The sequence below is a fragment of the Marmota flaviventris genome, chromosome 4, assembly GCF_047511675.1.
Source record: "Marmota flaviventris isolate mMarFla1 chromosome 4, mMarFla1.hap1, whole genome shotgun sequence".
Lineage (NCBI taxonomy): Eukaryota > Metazoa > Chordata > Mammalia > Rodentia > Sciuridae > Marmota > Marmota flaviventris.
Genome location: NC_092501.1, coordinates 69,478,806 through 69,501,643, shown reverse-complemented (window position 1 = coordinate 69,501,643; position 22,838 = coordinate 69,478,806). Strand labels below are relative to the sequence as shown.

Here is a 22,838-nt window from a genome sequence, read left to right as displayed (position 1 = left end):
AAGACACACCTAAAAATGAGATTGATTTCCTCAGGAAGTAGCTGTTCAGTTGGGAAGTCTATGAACAAAAACTGGATGCACAAGGAGTAGGAGAGGCCACAAAAGAACTGAAGCACTGAATTAGACCAGCAGTCCTCAGACTGAGGTACATGTAAGTAGATGAAGATTTTCTAAATGAGGAAGTCAATTTCCAGATATTTGGCTGCTTATGGTATTTTATATTATTGTCTGTAAAAGGCCTTGTGGTCAAGCTCATTCTTTCCCACCTTCTCTTTTACAACTGCTTTTTAAAACGAATTTACAGAAGAAAGACCTATCTCAGATTTATTTTTAATCTCATTATGGTGCATCAAATTAGGGAGCAAAACTTCTGATTTTTAAAACAAGGGACAATTTATTCCAATGACAGAATTTCAAATCTTTCTGGTTTAGTTGGTGTTAAATTCTTTGCTTTTAGCAAAGGTAAAAGAGAACCTAATAGAATGGGCAACTGAAAAATTATTAAAAAGTTTTCCACAATATTCTCATTTTAGTTTTGTCTTCCAGTACAATATTCTTTTTTAAACTTCTCTATGACTCTGGTTAGCAACCTTTGCTAAAAGAAATACAACCTATGACTACTTTGAAGACACATACCTTGGACATCTAAAATCCACAATAGCAGAGAGAGGTATGACATAATATTTTTCATTGTTACATGTTGTACCTAGAGTCCAATTAATTATTTTAAGAGGAGACGCTAAAGAAAAACAATTTCCAAGTCACCTTTTAGGAAATTATATTATTATTATAGATTGATTATATTATTATTATAGATTAACAATACATATATTTGATATCTTCATGTTGTGTTTAAGTACTTTTGCTAACTAGGTAATCATTTTTACAAAAATCACTATTTATAATTTTAGCTACCTGTATGTTAGTGCTCTGGTATAAAACTACATTTTATGTACCACTTTCATCTTTGATTACCTTATGAAAATTTGCCCCTAAGACAAGCAAAGCATCAATAACTGGTTCATGGAGTAGTGTTTGACAAGATGGCTAGCATGAATGGAAAATTATGGTGAGTGACTCAAGCTAAAGAATAATTTCTTGTTGCACTAGGTACAAGGTGTACAAGTCAAAATAATGTTTTAATTTAGTAGCAGTGATTACTTCTATTATATCTTGTGTTAACTTAATTAACAACTCATGTCTAATCTATCCAATATAAAGCATTAGAAAAATTAATGGGATATTTTATATTCTTTTTTTTTTTGTAAACAAACAACAGTAATCAAAATGGTGTGGTACTGGCATAAAGAAGACATATAGACCAATGGAATAAACTAGAAAGCCCAGAAATAAACCCTTGAATATATGAGCAAATGATTTTTGACAAGGGTGCCAACATCATTCAATGGAGGAAAAGACAGTGTTTTAGATGTATGGCATGATTCTAGGAAAACTGGATGTCCACATGTAAAACAGTGAAGGTGTTCACCTTACACTATGTCCTAAAAATTAACCAAAATAGATTAAAGACTGAAATCTAAGAACTAAAGTTATAAAATTCTTAGAGTAAAACAGGGGGAAAGCTTTATGTCATTTCATCTGGCAATAATTTCTTCTATGACACCAAAAGTACAAACAACAACAACCAAAATATAGATAAGTTGGACTTCATCAAAAATTTTAAAATTTATGCATTAAAGAACATTATCAAAAGAATGAAAAGGCAATCTATGGAATGGGAGAATATACTTGCAATTATATACCTAATATGGGATTGATGTATAGAATATTCAAGGAACTCCTGAGTCAAGAACAAAATACAAACAACCCAACTAGACAGAGATCTTGAATAGGTATTTTCCCCAAATAAGGTTCAAAAATGATCAATAAGCACAAGAAAAAGTGTTCAACATCACTAGTTATTAGAAAAATGTAAGACAAAAACTCAATGAAACCCTCACTTCATATCCATTAGTATGACTATTATAAAAACAACAAAACCCAGAAAATAACAAGTGTCAGTGAGGATGTGGGAAAATTGAAATCTTTGTCTATGGTTAGCTAGAAAGTAGTATGATACAGCTACTATGGAAAACAGTAAAACATTTTCTTTAAAAATTAAAGATAGAATATTAATCATATGACCCACCAATTCCATATTTAAGTGTTGTTATGGTTTAGATGTGAGGTGTCCCCCAAAATCTTACATGTGAGACAATGCAAGAAGATACAGAGAAGAAATTATTGGGTCACCAGAGCCTTAACCCAATCAGTGAATTAATCACCTAATGGGATTAATTGAATGGTAATTGAAGGCAGGTGGGGTGTGGCTAGAGGAGCTGGGGCATTAGAGACATGGCTTTGGGGTATGTATTTTCTATCTGGCAAATGGAGCGTCTCTACTTTCCGATCATCATGTAAACTGCTTCCCTCTGCCACACTCTTCTGTCATGATGCCCTGCCTACTTAGAGCCCTGAGGAATGGAGCCAACTGTCTGTGGACTGAGACCTCTGAATCTGTGAGCCCTCAAATAAACTCTTCCTCTTCTACAATTGTTCTCATCGGGTCTTTTTAGTCACAACAGCAAAAATGCTGACTAAAACAAGTGAATACTCAAAAGACTTGAAAACAGGGAACTCAGTTATTTGTATAACTGTGTTGATAGCAACATCATTCATGATAGTCAAAAGGAAGAAGCACCTCACATGCCTATTGATGGGAGAATAGATAAATAGTCATTTATTTTGAAAGCTGAAACATGTCTTTCCTAATCTGTTTCATTTTTATTTATTTATTTTTTACTAATCTGGCTGTAATACAAGATACGACACCTCATATCTAAACCATAACAACACTTAACACACATTTGTAATTCATAATGTGCCTAATTTAAATTTATTGATAAACTAGAAAAAGGTAATTAATAAAATAATGATAAATATTTTAATTTAATTATCAGCCAGATTTACATAGGTTGTACTCTAATCCTTGCTGTCTGCATAAAATATACAAACACATAATGTTACATCTGTAAATAGAAAAAAATCATTCAAACTGAAAATATTTACTGATGCTGGATACATTGGTGATGTATTTACATATAATATTGGAAAAGACAATGTGCCCTATATATGTGCTATAATAACACAATAAAACGTATAACATACAATATAATAGTTCAAGTAAATGTAGTCCTACCAAAGCAATGCATTTGTGTTTAACAGAATAGTTTACTCTGCTTTAGTTTTTAAATTAGAATAAATTTAAGTGAAATTAAATTTTCTGTTCCTCACTAGCTGCATTTCAAGTGCTCAGTGGCCATACATTGAATAGCACAGATCTTCATTTTAGTGAACTTTTTCAATAGTTGCTTTGTATGTTTGATAAGTCACTGCAAACAAGAAAGTTAACAATTTCATTCAGTTTAAACATTTCCCATTGTTGGTTTTTAAGAATACCAACAAGTATATGTCAGAGTTTCATCTTTCTGTATTTTTTGTTACCAAAATTTAGGGAAATAAGGGTAAATATCGAGCAGTCATAGCTTATATGAATGGAAAGTCCAGTATTTCATGCCTGTCTTCCCAAGTTAATTATAAAAATATCATTTCATTTTCAACAGTGTCTTGTTTTGAATGATAACCTATACACTCATTCTCGATATAATGCAAAGTACTTTAAAACCTTAGCTAGGAAGCAAGTGGTAGGTGGTAAACTATAAAATCAGCTAATACAAAAGAGAAAATATGTCTTCCCATGCTGTTCCCATGTATTTAATTGAGACAGGCTGTGAAGACAGGCTGTTAGGTAGCCTTGCTGCCTAACACTTGTTCAAAATCACAACCAGAAGAATATCTAGAATGTGAATCTAAATGTTAATTGTTTCTTTACATACTTAAATTAGCAGCTTTTTCTCCTCATTGGAGGAAAATCTTGGTAAAAGTGTTTTAAAATGTGTTTGTTGTCTTCAGTGAAAATCACAGATATTATACCAATTATAATATATACCTGGACCAAAGGGAAGAAATCTAGTTCCCACAAATTAAAGTTTCAATTTAGAAAATGATTTTGAAAATAGTTTTAAACTTTCAGGTCTATATAATTTGTGCCAAGCTATGAAAATATTGCCCCAGAATAACTTAACAAATATATAAGAAGATATGTTAATTATGTACATGTAAATTATGCAGAAGATATATTAATTATGTACATGTGAATTATGCTCCTGAATTGCTATAGTAAGTGATTTGATATAATGGATATTTTGCTTATAAAGTATCATGTCACATTTATCAAAGTTAAATTTTATAACAACTCTGAAAAGTAATGTTTGCATTTTATAGGTAGGAAAAAATGATGCTCATAGAGCTTAAGTAACCTGCCTTAAGTAACCTAGCTAGTGAGTGATGAAGCTTAAAGTTTTGTAATTCCTGGATAAAGTCCTTCCAGGCATAGTGTCTGGCTTGTTGTACAACGTCCATGAAATCTTCGAGCCACACTTTTGGGAGTAGAATCTGGGTGGTGGCCTCTATGATTTATATTTTCCTAGAAAGAATTTAAATGGTTATGGCCTCCTAAAATTTCGGAGACTCAAAGCTCTTTTTTTTTTTTTTTTTGGAAAAAAAAAATTGACTCTGACCCTGAAGATTTAATGAAAATTATCCAAGTTTCCAAATCTTCCCCCTTCATCCTACTCCCTTCCAAAATAAAAGAAAAAAAAAACCCAAGTAGATATACTTAAATAAATATTAGTCTGGATAATATTATCTAATTCATACATCAGTTAACTTGCAATATATGATAAAGTTATTAGAGTAATGCTGTACAATATTATAATGGAGATTCCATGGCAGGAATTCATACTACAGCAAGTATAGTTGAAAAGCATAGACGCTGGAAATTAACACACTGACTGCTGCTCATTATACATTATATGTCTTTAAGCACTAATTCTTCAGAACCTCAATTTTCTTATCTGAAACTGGTGATATTTTCTAACCTACATAATTATTTGCTGCAATTTTGTAAATGATATTATTTGCTACAATTTTGAGTATATTTTGTATTATATCTTAGTGTTCGTATCTCCCTTTCATAGGTAAATCCCCAATGTGGTGCCTTTTCACAGTGATATATTTCATCCCTATTCTTGGAAGTACTCATGGTATCTTTCGAAATCGAAAAGCTGTGAACCCTGAAGCAAATACGAATATTGTAAGTTGTTAGGAAATAAATCTAAACTGCTAAAGTAACAGAGAATGTTACTCTTCAAATTTTGGAGTTTTTAAGTTAATAGATTTATAATCAAATATATCTCTCTGAACTTATGTATTTTGATATGGGTCAACTAATATTTTAAATCTACTCTGCTGTGGTTTATGGTTTCACCTTCAGCCTTAGTCTGTCTCTTTAATGAAACTATATATAATATACTAATACCTTCATGAAAGATAAAAATTCTCTCTTCTATACATTCTTATGTGAGATATATATATATATATATATATATATATATATAAATTTAAAATACAATATTAGACATATGCCTGGACATGAAAACAGATACACATGTACTTTTAAGTTGTATATGAGCAGCTAGGTAAATGTATGAATGACTGGAAGTTAGAAAACAAAATAGTGGAGTATTTCCAAAATAGTGGAGTATTTCTTGCTGGTACTCTCTTTGAGATGAGGGATTTAATTTTTTTTTTTTTTTTGGTTAGTTTTATATATCTTTGAATCCCTAGTGCTTAGACTGGTGCTTAATAGACATTCTATAAATATATTACCTAAATGAATCACTGAATTAATGAGAAAAGCACATAGACCTGAGGTTGAGATAGAATACCAAAATTCCTTATTACATAATGGATTAGATAGGGCAAACTATTTAAACCATTAGTTAACAATTTTTTGCTAAAAGGTTTGCTGTTTTTTATTCAGAGCCAAATCATTTCCTACTAGGGCTACCCCAATGAAGAATACAATGTTGTAACCAAAAATGGTTATATCCTTGGCCTGTATAGAATTCCTTATGGGAAGACAAACAATAATAATGTTTCAGGTAATATTCAGTTGAAAATAGATTGGTGACTGAGGCCTGAAGTTCTTAACTTTTCTATTTCTTCTCAGTGAACATGTATGATTTACTCTCAAGGGAATGGAATACTGTCAAGGGACATTAGGGTAGGGTGGTGGAAGGAGGTAAGGAAGGATGTGATTCCACAGGGTCTAGGGCGTTCAGAGAAGTTCGTGGAGCTCATGAATAGCACTACAGAGGTGCCCCCACATTGAGATTAAGCAGCTAGCTTTTTGTACTTCCCTGTCAGTTAATCACTGCCTGCCAAAGGCTACCACTAGAGGGAGGAGGAATCTTTTGGGTGAGACAAATCCTATTTGACTGAGGGGAATCTACATAGAAAGGAGCAATGGACTATCCTTAGAAAAAACACTGAGATCATAATTAGTCTTATAAATTACCTACTCCACTATCCATTCTATATTCCTCATCTTCCCACATAGCTTGTTTGATGGGGTTAAACGAAGCCCTCATCCCTAAGCACTGCCCTATCTATATCTGATCATAGCTGTAGTGTCTACATACAGAACAGAGCATGGGAGAAGAAAAAGATGCCTCAATTGAGTGGTCACTTCTGTTGGACCGGTGAGTTCAGGGAAATATGGAATTCAAGTTTTTGAAGATCTTCACAGGTACCCTCCCTCATCTCAAGTTTCAGGGTCCTACTTCTGCTCTATCACAGCCCTGAATATAGGGATGGATATATATATATATATATATATATATATATATAGATAGATAGATAGATAGATATAGATAGATAGATATAGATAGATAGATATAGATATAGATATATTAGATAGATATATATAGATCTATCTATCTACCTATCTATCTATAGAGAGAGTGCTCTACCACCATAAAAACTGTGTAAGATGAGAATTCAACCTTCCTGCAGTTCTGCTATTCTTACAATTAGGTCCTGCCCAAGGTTTTCAACTCTGTTTTCCTTTTGGCCATAAGACATAAGGGTGGTTGGATATAGCCTCAGAGGCCATATGATTTTCACACTTCGCTTTGAATTGGTGATTGTTTGCCCCTGTTACTTTCTGTCTTCAAAACACCACTGGCACTTAGCAACAGCGACCCAAACCCATAGACCTCATAATTATACTTTCCCTATTCTTCTCAGCTATCAGAGATTCTGTAAAAGCCAATCATCCCTTTTGTGGATCTTATTCCAATTCACTATACATGAATATTCTAGCCACTGGAATGCTACAACATGCAAGGTTCTTTCAATACTGCACCTACAACCAGTGATGTGATCCATATGGCTAATCAATCAGAAAGTAATCCTTAATTACTTAACTCCATAATCCCATCCTTAAGGGTCTGCTTCTTAATTTCTGTTGATGGTAACTCTTGGGTAATGTTTGCTAAAGCCCATGTCTGGGATTTGATGCACATGATTTTGGGGGGAATTGGGAAAATAACCAACAAAGATAATGATGGAAGCAGAAGACAAAGAGCAAAGGAAGGGGGTGAACAAGGATGTGGTGGCAAGAGTCTTGCTTCCACCTGGATCCTTGGTATAGAACATGAAGTGCATCAAACGTGATCTAACCTTGAAGCAAGAGAGTCGATCTTTTGTTATCTTCGTGTCACTTAGTCAAAGTATAGGGTTATCTCCCGCCTCCTAAGTGTGGAGACTTCCTTATAGCCAAAACTATATTATTCAAAAGGTGTCATTTAAAAAAAATGTGTTAGTACAGATTAGGGCTCTGGGAACTCAGGTGATTAAAACAGTGCCTGTAGTGATAATGATACCTACCAATTTTGATTATTCCTGTGGAAAATGTTATTATAAAATTGTTTTATAAAAAATAAAGCAGGAAATCATGTAAAATATCTTGAGTATGTGTTACATAAAATGTGTATAAGTGCTCAAATTACTATTAGTTATTTGGTTATTCTCTCTTCCTAAAATTTATATATTTAAGTAGGACGTCAACTAATTATTTACTTGGTTGAAACTGTTATTTGAAAGAAATCTATTAGTGAACTAAATTAAACAGCTCTGACTATTTAGTAGGATTAAAGGAGGACCTTACTGCATTTATGCAAAATAAATCTTGAAAATCTTCATATATTTCAGGTAAGAGATTTTCATGTAGAAACTACACAACTTAAAAAGAAAATTTATGTGGCTCAGTGTTAGAGTGCCCCTGGGTTCATTCCCCAATATAGCAACTTTCTTATGTATAACTATAATGCACTAATAAATAAAACATTTTTAAAAAGAAAAAAAAATAAATTTTTGCTTTTTTCTCATTAGCTCAGAGACTCGTATATTTGCAACATGGTTTACTTACATCTGCTACCACCTGGATTTCAAATCTTCCCAACAGCCTGGGTTTCATTCTGGCAGATGCTGGCTATGATGTGTGGATGGGGAACAGCAGAGGAAGTACCTGGTCTAGGAAACACCTATACCTAAAAACAAATTCCAAAGAGTTCTGGGCTTTCAGGTACAAATAAAATGAAGATGAAGTAATCTTTCATTTTTTTAAAAAAGTATACTGAATATTTATTTCCTTTTCAGTGAAATACAATAAAATATAGATATGATTCTTAGAACTTTCCTTAGAGCATAAAATTTTATGTAAATTTTAGCTTGAAAATTAGACTGCTTGTTTGATTTTGAACTTTTTTTTTCTCATTTTTCAGCAGTAACCTTTATTTCTTATTTAGTACCTTATTGACCAACCCCATTCTTAGTTTAACTACTTTTCCACTTAATAGCTCATGGGTTTAGTCTAGTCCACTGTATTTATAATATACAAGCATTCTCTTTATAATACTGCCTCTGGTTATATTTCCTTGACTTTGGGTTCCCCACAAAAGTCTCTATCCTGTAGGTACATTTTACCACATATCTTCTTGATGATACCCAACAAGATTTGAAAATTGCCTTTATTCATTTACCCATTCATTATCTCCAAATGTTGATATGACAGAAGAAAGTGCTATTTTTCTTGTTCTTTTTTGTAGTTTTGATGAGATGGCTAAATATAATCTTCCAGCTTCCATTGATTTCAATGTGAAACAAACTGGACAACAGGAAATATTTTATGTAGGCCATTCGCAGGGCACTACTATTGGTATGATAAAAAATATCATTGCTATTTTCACATCAATGACTTGAAATAATCAATAACATATAAACTAATATTAAGTATTCTCTATACAAGAAGTTAAGGAGTTTTATTAGGAGTAAATATTAAAACATTTTTACATTTATTGAGTCTCTCACCCAAAGTGTAATATTCATCTCTGTGAAAATTTTACTTATTCCACTTACATCATAGATAGTTATACAAATGTTCCATATTACTAATTTTATTCAATATAATTGTTTTAGATTTTTAAACTATACTGTTGCAATCTGCTTTATTACAAAATTATCATTGTTAGCAAAAAATATCAGGACAAATGCAAACTTCACAAATCAGCACAGGTTATTTATTCAGGAACAAAGTTTCACACAGGAATAGGGGAAATAGGGATGAAGTGACACTGTGGAATCCACTTTCCTGGTGGAAAATGAGACTGACCCCAAATAATAGAGGGTACTGGGTTTATATAGGTTGTGGGCGATTTAGTGAGCAGGTGAGTCTGGGCACTCAGGAATTTGAGTCCTTGAGTTGGGGTTAGTGGACAGCACCTGGAGAGGAGTTGTCTTGAAAGAGATTAGTGTTTCCTAGAGATTGCCACTTCTAGGTTGGATGAGACACTTTCTCCCTGCCTGTGGCCAGTGTCTGGGAAGGATTTATCTTGGGAGAGAAGAAAGTCATCGTTGTATGGCTTTCCTTTCTATTTCTTTCTTTCAGGCCTCATTATTCTTTTTTTCCCCTTTCATATTCAATAATCATCCTTTATGATTACTTCAAAACTCTAATAACTAGAGCAGTGATTATAAACAGCAGTGATTAATATAATGTCACATGCTCAATTATCAAAAAATGGTAAAGTGAATTAAGAAATGAATTGTTCAGAGGCCATTTTTGAATCCACTATTACTTTTTATGCTGTCATTTTTATATGCCACTAATAACTGCTTCAGAATATCTTGCTAATTTATGTCATATTTCCTTTCAGCTTTCATAACATTTTCTACAATACCAAAGATAGCTGAAAGGATAAAAATATTTTTTGCCTTAGCACCAGCTTTTTCAATTAAACACACAAAATGCCCTCTAATTAAAATGGCACACAAATTAAAGTCAATAATCAAGGTATGTTCTGCCTTTCTTTTGTATTGTAGATAACCCAAAGTGATGATGATTCTGTGCTTCCAAAATAAGAAGTCTTGATTATGTTTGCATAGTCACATGTATGAATTGGGTTTTTGTTTAATTTATATTGGATTTTTGCCTTTGCTTCTATAAAGGAATAGAATATTACTTGTTATTGAAAGAACAATCAAGGCTTGCCGTCGGAGAAAAAATGCCCGTTTATTGAGGCAGCTCTGCATATTTATAGAGCCAGGGGTGGTTTGACAGTTGAAATAGTTTAACAATTTAATGGTTTTTTGGCAGCTGGCTTGGGGTGCGTTCTAATTGGTGGGTAAGGATCATGTGAACCAGCAGGGCTCACCATTGGACGGCTCATCTTGGGGAATCGGGAAGTTAGTCTTTGGAGCCAGGGAGATTCCCAACAGTTATACGTTTAGATATTTTATTGTGAGAGGAAACCCAGTGGTGAAACAATCTTTAAATCCTGCTTCCTTAATTAAAGAAAGTGTTTTGTTTAATTAAAAATTGTTAAACTACTATAAGATAATTTCTTTGTGTATATAGGAACTCACCATATCATTTTTAATAAATATTGTGGTCTTTCAAATGTGAATAAAGTAAGTTTATTTTACAGAATTTATCTGGCCATGAAGACTTCTTACCTAAAACCTCATTTAACGAATTTGTTGGTTCAAAGTTGTGTCCGTAACAAGTTTTTAATAAGATTTGTTTCAGGACCTGGTATATGATATTTTCATATGATACAAACAATATAAATATGGTGAGAACAAACTGTATTTAAAATATATTTTTGCCAGTTTTGGAAAGGAGCTCAGGGTCCTTATTGTTGAGCCTTTGTGTGTCCTTTCATGATTAATCTATGCATACTAGTAGTTAGAGTCTTAGCCTATCTGATTTGGATAGTATGTAATTAATTTGCATTAGTGTGATGGGATTATTTTTTTTAAATTTTATTTTTGTTTTTTTATTGGTTGTTCAAAACATTACAAAGCTCTTGACATATCATATTACATACATTAGATTCAAGTGGGTTATGAACTCCCATTTTTACCCCAAATACAGATTGCAGAATCACATCGGTTACACATCCACATTTTCACATAATGCCATATTAGTAACTGTTGTATTCTGCTACCTTTCCTATCCTCTACTATCCCCCCTCCCCTCCCCTCCCATTTTCTCTCTCTACCCCATCTACTATAATTCATTTCTCTCCTTTTTTTCCCCATTCCCCTCACAACCTCTTATATGTAATTTTGTATAACAATGAGGGTCTCCTTCCATTTCCATGCAATTTCCCTTTTCTCTCCCTTTCCCTCCCACCTCATGTCTCTGTTTAATGTTAATCTTTTCCTCTTGCCCTTCCTCCCTGCTCTGTTCTTAGTTGCTCTCATTATATCAAAGAAGATATTTGGCATTTGTTTTTTAGGGATTGGCTAGCTTCACTTAGCATAATCTGCTCTAATGCCATCCATTTCCCTGCAAATTCCATGATTTTGTCATTTTTTAGTGCTGCGTAATACTCCATTGTGTATAAATGCCACATTTTTTTATCCATTCATCTATTGAAGGGCATCTGGGTTGGTTCCACAGTCTAGCTATTGTGAATTGTGCTGCTATGAATATCGATGTGGCAGTATCCCTGTAGTATGCTCTTTTAAGGTCTTCAGGGAATAGTCCGAGAAGGGCAATAGCTGGGTCAAATGGTGGTTCCATTCCCAGCTTTCCCAGGAATCTCCATACTGCTTTCCAAATTGGCTGCACCAATTTGCAGTCACACCCACAATGTACAAGAGTACCCTTTTCCCCATATCCTCGCCAGCACTTGTTGTTGTTTGACTTCATAATGGCTGCCAGTCTTACTGGAGTGAGATGGTATGTTAGGGTGGTTTTGATTTGCATTTTTCTGACTGCTAGAGATGGTGAGCATTTTTTCATGTACTTGTTGATTGATTGTATGTCCTCCTCTGAGAAGTGTCTGTTCAGGTCTTTGGCCCATTTGTTGATTGGGTTATTTGTTTTCTTATTGTTTAATTTTTTTAGTTCTTTGTATACTCTGGATATTAGGGCTCTATATGAAGTGTGAGGAGTAAAAATTTGTTCCCATGATGTAGACTCCCTATTTACCTCTCTTATTGTTTCTCTTGCTCAGAAAAAACTTTTTAGTTTGAGTAAGTCCCATTTGTTGATTCTAGTTATTAACTCTTGTGCTATGGGTGTCCTATTAAGGAATTTGGAGCCCGACCAAACAATATGTAGATCGGAGCCAACTTTTTCTTCTATCAGACGCAGAGTCTCTGATTTGATATCAAGCTCTTTGATCCATTTTGAGTTAACTTTTGTGCATGGCGAGAGAAAGGGATTCAGTTTCATTTTGTTGCATATGGATTTCCAGTTTTCCCAGCACCATTTGTTGAAGATGCTATCCTTCCTCCATTGCATACTTTTAGCCCCTTTATCAAATATAAGAAAGTTGTAATTTTGTGGATTGGTCTCTGTGTCCTCTATTCTTTACCATTGGTCCACCCGCCTGTTTTGGTACCAGTACCATGCTGTTTTTGTTACTATTGCTATGTAGTATAGTTCGAAACCTGGTATTGCTATACCGCCTGACTCACACTTCCTGCTTAGAATTGCTTTTGCTATTCTGGGTCTTTTGTTTTTCCATATGAATTTCATAATTGCTTTATCTATTTCTACAAGAAATGCCCTTGGGATTTTGATTGGCATTGCATTAAACCTATAGAGAACTTTGGGTAATATTGCCATTTTGATGATGTTAGTTCTGCCTATCCATGAACAGGGTATATTTTTCCATCTTCTAAGGTCTTCTTCTATTTCTCTCTTTAGGGGTCTGTAGTAGTTTTCCTTGTTCAGATCTTTCACCTCTTTTGTTAGGTTGATTCCCAAGTATTTTATTTTTTTTGAGGAGATTGTGAATGCGGTGGTTGTCCTCATTTCCATTTCAGAAGATTTGTCGCTGATATACAGGAATGCCTTTGATTTGTGTGTGTTGATTTTATATCCTGCCACTTTGCTGAATTCATTTATTAACTCTAGTAGTTTCTTTGTAGACCTTTTTGGGTCTGTTAGATATAGTATCATATCGTCCACAAATAGTGATAAGTTAAATTCTTCTTTTCCTATTTTTATGCCTTTTATTTCTTTTGTCTGTCTAATTGCTCTGGCTAGTATTTCAAGAACTAAATTGAATAGAAGTGGTGAGAGAGGACATCCCTGTCTTGTTCCAGATTTTAGAGGGAATGCCTTCAGTTTTTCTCCATTCAGAATGATGCTAGCCTGAGGCTTAGCATATATAGTTTTTATGATGTTGAGGTAAGTTCCCGTTATCCCTAGTTTTTCTAGTGTTTTGAACATAAAGGGATGTTGTACTTTGTCGAATGCTTTTTCTGCATCTATTGAGATGATTATGTGGTTCTTATCGTTAAGTCTATGGATGTGGTGAATAACATTTATTGATTTCCGTATATTGAACCAGCCTTGCATCCCAGGGATGAATCCTACTTGATCATGGTGCACAATTTTTTTGATATGCTTTTGTATTCGATTAGCCAGGATTTTATTCAGGATTTTTGCATCTAAGTTCATTAGAGATATTGGTCTGTAGTTTTCTTTCTTTGAAGTGTCTTTGTCTGGTTTCGGGATCAGGGTGATGTTGGCCTCATAGAATGAATTTGGAAGATCTCCTTCTTTTTCTATTTCTTGAAATAGCTTGAAAAGTATTGGTATTAATTCTTCTTTGAAGGTTTTGTAAAACTCCGCTGTATATCCATCCGGTCCAGGGCTTTTCTTGGTTGGTAGTCTTTTGATGGCTTCTTCTATTTCCTCCTTTGTTATTGGTCTGTTTAAATTGTGTGTATCTTCCTGACTCAATCTGGGCAAATCATATGACTTAAGAAATTTATCGATATCTTCACTATCTTCTATTTTATTGGAATATAGGGTTTCAAAATAATTTCTAATTATCTTCTGTATTTCTGTAGTGTCCATTGTGATATTGCCTTTTTCATCCCATTTGTTAGTAATTTGAGTTCTCTCTCTTCTCTTCGTTAGCATGGCTAAGGGTCTGTCAATCTTATTTATTTTTTCGAAGAACCAACTTTTAGTTTTATCATTTTTTTTTGTTTCAATTTTGTTGATTTCCGCTCTGATTTTAATTATTTCTTGCCTTCTGCTACATTTGCTGTTGTTTTGCTCTTCCTTTTCTAGGGTTTTGAGATGAAGTGTGAGTTCATTTATTTGTTGGTTTTTTCATTTATTGAGGAATGAACTCCAGGCAACGAATTTCCCTCTTAAAACTGCTTTCATTGTGTCCCATAGATTCCGATATGTTGTGTCTGTATTTTCATTTATCTCTAAGAATTTTTTGATTTCCTCCTTTATGTCTTCTGTAACCCATTGATCATTCAGGAACATATTGTTCATTTTCCAGGTGATGCAGGATTTTTCCTTCCTTCTTTTATCATTGATTTCCAGTTTCATTCCATTATGATCAGATAAGATGTATGGTATTATCTCCACACCTTTATATTTACTAAGAGTTGCCCTATGGTATAATATATGGTCTATCTTTGAGAAGGATGCATATGCTACGGAGAAGAACGTGTATCCACTTGATGATGGTTGATATATTCTATATATGTCGGTTAAGTGTAGGTTATTGATTGTGTTATTGAGTTCTATAGTTTCTTTATTCAGCTTTTGTCTGGTGGATCTGTCCAATGGAGAGAGTGGTGTATTGAAGTCACCCATAATTATTGTGTTGTGGTCTATTTGACTCTTGAACTTGAGGAGAGTTTGTTTTATGAACGTTGCAGCACCATTGTTTGGTGCATACATATTGATAATTGTTATGTCTTGTTGGTGGATGGTTCCTTTGAATAGTATATAGTGTCCTTCTTTATCCCTTTTGATTAACTTAGGTTTGAAGTTGATTTTATTCGATATGAGTATGGCCACTCCTGCTTGCTTCCGAGGACCATGTGAGTGGTATGATTTTTCCCAACCTTTCATTTTCAACCTGTGTATGTCTTTTCCTATCATATGAGTCTCCTGAAAGCAGCATATTGTTGGATTTGGTTTTTTTAATCCAGGTTACTAGCCTTTGTCTCTTGATTGGTGAATTTAAGCCATTAACGTTTAAGGTTACTATTGATATATTGTTTGTGCTTCCAGTCATGCTTATTTATTTATTTATTTTAATATGGCTCGTTTTTCCTTTTTGGTTATTTTTTTTCTTCCCTTTACTGAGTTACCTCCCACTGTTAGTTTGGGGTGCTGTTTTTCAATTCCTCTTCTTGTAGTGTTTTGCTCAAAATGCCTTGCAGTGCTGGTTTTCTGGCTGCAAATTCTTTTAACTTTTGTTTATCATGAAATATTTTAATTTCATTGTCAAATCTGAAGCTTAATTTTGCTGGATACAGTATTCTTGGTTGGAATCCATTATTTTTCAGCGTTTGAAATACATTGTTCCAGGATCTTCTTGCTTTCAACGTCTGTGATGAAAAATCAGCCGTTAACCTAATTGGTTTACCCCTGAATGTAATCTGCCTTCTTTCTCTCATAGCTTTTAATATTCTCTCCTTGTTCTGTATGTTGGATATCTTCATAATTATGTGTCTTGGAGTTGGTCTATTACAGTTTTGTATGTTTGGGGTACTGTAGGCTTCCAGGATTTGGCAATCCATTCCATCTTTCATATCTGGGAAGTTTTCTAGGATTATTTCATTCAGTAGATTGTTCATTCCTTTGGTTTGAACCTCTATACCTTCTTCTATCCCAATGACTCTCAAGTTTGGTTTTTTTTATGACATCCCATATCTCTTGGATAGCTTGCTGGTGATTTCTTAGCATCCTTTCTGTGTTGACTATATTCTTTTCAAGTTGATAAACTTTGTCTTCATTATCTGATGTTCTGACTTCTATTTGATCTAGTCTATTTGTAATATTCTCGTTTGAGTTTTTAATTTGGTTATGGTTTCCTGCATTTTTAGGATTACTGTTTGATTTTTTTTAAATCTCTATCTCCTGGTAGAACTCGTTTTTTGCCATTTGAATTTGCCTATTTAATTCGTTTTCAAAGTATACTTTCATTGTTTGGACTTGCTGTCTAATGTCTTCTCTAAGATTCCGTTCCATCTGAGTTAGGTATGCCTTGAGTTCTTTCTCTGTCCATTTTCTGATGCCTCTAGGTTCTCCTGTGAATTTAAGTTGTCCTGCATTGTTTGTAATCCTTTTTTCCCTTGTTTTTTCATGGTGCTCATGTTACTTTCCAACTCTGTTTGACTGCTGTGTTTCTGTTTTCTTCTTTAAATTTGTTTTGGTTTTTATAGTTCCAATATCTCTCCTTTGTGTTGGGAGACAATGTTTAGAGATGTTGGATTTAATTGTGATTTAAGGTAAATTCATTATTTCCATTAAAGGCCTACAGAATTTGATGTCATGTATAGAATTGAGGTTTGAACTTAGGATTTTATGTTGAGGTCGGGCGATTTGATGGTATGGAGGTTAGTATATGTTAGCTTCTTTGGGGGGTTGCTCAAATGCAGGCGGATATTAACAAGAGAATAGATAGGAGTACTTGGGAGTAGTTAAGGGCTTAGGTGGACTATGGACTGATTCGTAGTATTCATCTATTTGCATTTAGTAAGTTGTATGTAATCTGGGTGGTCATGCTTAAGAGGAAAGATGGGGAAAAGGTAAGGAAGCAAACCAAGAAAGAGAGAGGGAGAGAGAAAAGAAAGAGAAAAGAATAGAAAAGAAAAAGAAATGATAATAAAAAATAATAATAAAATGCAGTAAAATAAAAATTACATTTAAAAAAATAATATAATTATAGAAAAGAAAAAAAATTAAAATTAAAAAAAAAATTAAAAAAGAAAAAAGGGACACTGTTAGGCTTCTATTTTGTTCGCTTCCAGTAGGTGGTGCTGTGCCTTCAGGGCCAAGATTTTGCCCTCCGGCTGTAGGAAACAATCCGTGTGAGGCCGCTCCCTACTCCCCCTCTGGTGTCTCTCAAAACCTGTTAGCTTAGTTTTTTTCCTGGTTTCTAGTCCCCTGGCTTCTCCTGTCAGCCAGGCCTTTCCCAGTGTGATACCTCTCGGCAGTTCAAGCTACACTCTGAGCCTGCAGTTTCCTGGATGTGTAGCGTGGCTATTGGAAACCGGCCCCTATTGTTTTGATTCCCTCTGCTAGCCCCTCCTCTGAGAGCTGGCGCTACGGGTTTCATTTTCACCGCTGGTGGGAGGGGGGAGTTGGAGGTCAGGTGCCTTTACCTTTCCCCACGCATCTATTCATGTTCACTCTGTTAATCACGCCCCCGGAAAGCCAGGGAGAGGTTTTATGTGATTTCCCCGCTGTATGGGAGATGGTCTAAGTGACACAGACCTCTTCTATCGCTAAATGAGCTGCAATCTGTCGAAAACTGGCGATGGTGACGTCAGCTCTCCAAGATGGTGGCCGCTGGCTTCCTCGGTGGGCTGCCCGGTGTGGAGGACAGAACTGGACCGCTTCCTTCCCCCATCTCAAACCCAGAACTCAGCCCGGAGCATAGTGAGGGCACAGCCAGCAGGAGCCCACAAAATCTGCAGCACCGTTTCTCTGCGTTGCTAGCTCACCGTTTCTCTGCGTTGCTAGCTCGCCATTTCTAGGGACGCCGTTTCCCAGCGCGCCGCAGTCTCTAGCAGCGGAGCAGGCCACTGAATAAACAGCTTGAATCTCCGGGCGGACAGTTCACTCGTGGTTGAGCCCCAGTAACTGATCCTCGGGCGATGGAAATCCTTCCTCTAGGTTTCGGTGCACCCCAATTTTGCTGGAAATTCCTAACAAGATAGCTTTTGGCCATTCTAACTCATCATTCACCCGCTCAGTGACGTGGTACACGGGAGTGATGCACTCCATTTGCCGCCATCTCTGATGGGATTATTTTGCTTACATATTTGTCTTGCTCTCAGTGAAGACTAGAGAGCAGCTGCTATGATGGGTAACTTAGTAGCTTTTACTACTGGGCATTAGTTTCCTGAGACTTTTAATATTTAGGCTCTCCTCTATTTACCTATTTTCTATAACTCCTCCTCTTGTATCGTCTTCCACTTCCCTGTTGATCTTTTCATGAATGAAATTAGCACCTGCTAATTATCTTTAAGCTTCTAACATTCATCAATACTCTTGGAGTGGCAGGCATTCTCTCCCAGACATTTTCATGATATTAAATTAAAAATCCTGATTTGGTAGAAGTAATTGTGGCATTTGAAAGGAGGTTGGTTCTTTTATTGAGGACTTTTAAGGACTTTTTAATGAGAACCTATTCACACAGTCAAAAAAAATAGAGGTACTCTCTTAATTCTCAAATACATGTTCATGGTACAAGGTCATATTAATATGATTTGACCTCAAGAATGTCTTATCCTAGTCTTAGAAAGCTATATATACAATTACAGAAATAAAAAAAGAAATGTTTTACAATATAAAAGATGAAGTCAGTTCTTGCCCCTTTAGCTGATGAAGGTGTGAAAAATGTGCTTTGCACCATAGAAGATAAACAGAATGACTTTCATAACTTCTCTCATATTCTTCTATCTACCATTATTATGTACCTACTATGAAGAGCTTGGAAAAATAATAAATATAATTCTTATTCTTGCTTGTCTTATCCATTCATTTGGTATTTTGGGGTATTATATTTGACCAGTGCTATATTTTAAGAAGTTATATTGTTGCATCTGCCACCCGACCAGCGCTGGCTTCATGAAAGAAGGTACGATTCATCAGTAATTGCTAGGGAGTTTTAAATTAAAGAGACAAGACTCTAATTACCTTTAATACCAGCTCCCGGACAGCTCCTCCTAGCTCCTGCCTCCAGCCACCTAATGCAGTAGTGAGGTTTATAGAAGAGACTAGGGAGAGAGAGAGAACACGCCAGGGAGTGGACTTTTATTGGGGAACAAAAACTTCCAGGGAAAATCCCATCCAAAGGTTAAGGGGGCAGCATCCCAAGGTCAGGGGCAACGATTGGGTCTTCGGGGCAGTGGCCAGACACACCTCTGCACAGACAAGCCTTCGGACCTGGGAAAGGGTGGAAAAGCTCTAACACAGCTGTGTCTAATCACCTCTCACCCAGCCAGGGAGGTAGCTCAAATCACATGCGAGGATGGCCTCCCACAGTTGCACCTCAGAACTCTTTTTCTGTGAATTATTGAGAAGCCTATACTCTGGATTTCTAGCCTTCAAATTTGTGCGTGCCCCTTCTGAGACAGAAGTTGATAGTGTTATAGAGTATAATACAGCTGCATCCTAAGTTTTCTGTAACTGTATCTAGAAATGAACAAACTTCACACATATAGAGCAAGAATAGTAAGAGTTATAGTGTAGTTAATCTTGAATTGGTCCTCTTGAGCCTGTCAAGATTTGCAAGAAAAATAGGATATGTTTTGTAATTTCATTCCTGGTGTCAACATGAAAAACCCAAAGAGAATCTTGTAGCTTGTAAAGAGGCAGTGAGTGGAGTCAGCCCAATGTCACTGATATGGGAAACCAACCAAAGAGATTTGACAGCAATCCATGATTTAAAGAACAGGTTGTGAAAACTCTCACAAATATAACCTGGAAAATGTATCATCAAAAACTGAATGTTTATGCTGGGCATGATGGCTCACATCTGTAATCCTGGTGGCTCAGGAGGCTGAGGCAGGAGGATCATGAGTACAAAACTGCCTCAGCAATGGTGGGGCACTAAAAAACTCAATGAGACCCTGCCTCTAAATAAAATACAAAATTGGGCTGGGGATGTGGCTCAGTGATTGAGGGCCCCTGAGTTCAATCCCTGGTACCCACCCACACCCCCCCCCCCAAAAAAAAAAACAGAATTTTTACTTTGCCCAGTTGTTATGTCTTTGATAATAGTTTACCAATCCCCTGCCCCATCCCCCAGACAACTAACTCTTATAAGAAAAGTGAGCTTTTAAGATTCCTGAGTGCAGTCATTAAGGTGTATGATTATAATTTGGGTTCCTTTGTAGGGATAGATTCCTTCTTAGCTTTCTGATAGAGACTCTGGTGGACATCTTGGATTGTTCAAGGATAGGCATTAGAAAGGTGAACTGGGCAGTATGCTCTGACCTATATTAATGTAAATAGTAATGGTCCATGATGGAAGGTATATCTGGGATGTATCTTCCCGGAAACCAAATATTACAGTGAAGTTTATTTCAAGCATAGAGAATAATTTAAAAATTAGAGGACACAATAAAAACCCAAGAGTTTAAATTCTAGAATGTTTCTGTTAAAAAATTCTGTTTAGGCCACTTTAAATTGTTCTGTCAGGAAAAAAGCATTTGACAAAATACAGCATCCTTTCATGTTCACAATACTTGGAAAACTAGGGATAGTAGGAACATACCTCCACATTTTAAAAGCTTTCTATGCTAAAATCCAAGGCCAACATTATTCTAAATGGAGAAAAGTTGGAAGCATTCCCTCTAAAAACTGAAACAAGACAAGAATGCCCTCTATCACCACTTCTATTCAACATAGTCCTGGAAACTCTAGCCAGAGCAATTAGACAAGAGACATTAAAGGGATATAAATAGGAAAAGAAGAACTAAAACTGTCACTATTTGCTGATGACATGATTCTACATTTAGAAGACCCAAAAAATTCCACCAGAAAATTTCCAGAACTCATAAATGAATTCAGCAATGTAGCAGAATATAAAGTCAACATCCATAAATAAAATGTATTCTTATATGTCAGTGATGAATGCACTGAAAGAGAAATTGGGAAAACTACCCCATTAACAATAGCCCAAAAAATAAAATAAAATACATGGGAATCGATCTGACAAAGAGGCGAAAGACCTATACAATGAAAACTACTGAACACTAAAGAAAGAAATTAAAGAAGACCTTAGAAGATGGAAAGATCTCTCATGCTCTTGGATAGGAAGAATTAATATTGTTAAAAGAGCCATACTACCAAGAGTTATACAGATTTAATGCAATTTCTATTAAAATCCTAATCACATTCTTCCTAGGACTAGAAAAAGCAAGCAATCATTAAATTCACTTGGAAAAGAGCTTAAGATTCCTTAAGAGACCAAGAATAGCCAAAGCAATCCTTAACAAGAAGAGTGAAGTAGGACACATTACAATACCACACCTTAAACAATACTACAGAGCCATAGTAACAAAAACAGCATGGTACTGACACCAAAACAGATATGCACACCAAAGGTAACATAAATATAGTTATCTCACACTAGACAAAGGCACCAAAAACATGCATTGGAGAAAAGATAGCCTCTTGAACAAATGGTGCTGGAAAATCGGAAATCCATCTATAGTAGAATAAAATTTAACCTCAATCTCTCACCCTATACCAAACTCAACTCAAAGTGGATCAATGCCCTAGGAATTAGATCACAGACTCTGTGCCTACTAGAAGAAAATGTAGGCCCAGCCCTCCACCATGTCAGCTTAGGAACTGACCTCCTCAATAAGACTCCTAAAGCACAAGAATATAATCAAGATTCAATGAATGGGATGGATTCAAACTACAAATCTTCTCAGCAAAGAAAATAATCAATAAAGTGAAGAGAGAGTGTACAGAATGGGAGAAAATCTTTACCATATTCACCTCAGAGCTTCAATCTCCAGGATATATAAAGAACTCAAAAATTTAACACCAACCCCCCCCCCCCCCCCAATAACCCAGTCAATAAATGGGCCAAGAAACTGAACAGACACTTCACAGAAGAATAAATAAAATTGATTAACAAATATATGAAAAAAATGTTCAACATCTCTAGCAATTACAGAAATGCAAATCAAAACAACTCTAAGATTTCATTTCACTCCAGTCAGAATGGCAATTATCAAGAATACAAGCAACAATAAATGTTGGCAAGGATGTGAAATTAAAAAGTACACTCATACATTGCTGGTGGGACTGCAAATTGGTGCAACAAATGTGGAAAGCAGTATGGAGATTCCTCCAAGAACTTGAAATGGAACCACCATTGGACCCAGCTATCCCCCTCCTCAGCTTATACCCAGAGGTCTTAAAATCAGTATACTACAGGGACACAGCCACATTAATGTTTAAAGCAGCTCAGTTCACAATAGCCAAACTATGGAACCAACCTAGATGCCCTTCAACAGATAAATGGATAAAGAAAATGTGATCTATATACACAATGAAATATTAGCCTTAAATAACAATGTAATTATGGCATTTTCCAGTAAATGAATGGATCTTGAGAATATCATGGTTAGCGAAATAAAGCCAATCCCCCAAAACCAAAGGCTGAATGTTTCTCTGATATGTGGAAGCTAATTCACAAAAAAAATGGGATAGGTAAAAATAGAGATACTTTGCATTAGGCATAGGGGAATGAAGGGAGGGGAAGATGTATACGAGTAGGAATAATAGTAGAGTGAATCGGACATTATTACCATATTTACATATATGATTACATTACCCA

The 22,838-nt window shown here is 35.3% G+C and overlaps 1 protein-coding gene across 1 annotated transcript in view; it reads left to right on the top strand.

Moving 5' to 3' along the window:
- Positions 1-5,110: 5,110 nt before the first annotated feature.
- The window catches only part of LOC114103519 (lipase member J), a 33,261-nt gene continuing 15,533 nt past the window's right edge, over positions 5,111-22,838 (top strand). Inside the window, 5 exon segments of the mRNA XM_071611717.1 lie at positions 5,111-5,215; positions 5,945-6,065; positions 8,359-8,551; positions 9,075-9,184; positions 10,182-10,318. Coding sequence (XP_071467818.1) covers positions 5,111-5,215; positions 5,945-6,065; positions 8,359-8,551; positions 9,075-9,184; positions 10,182-10,318 — 666 coding nt within the window.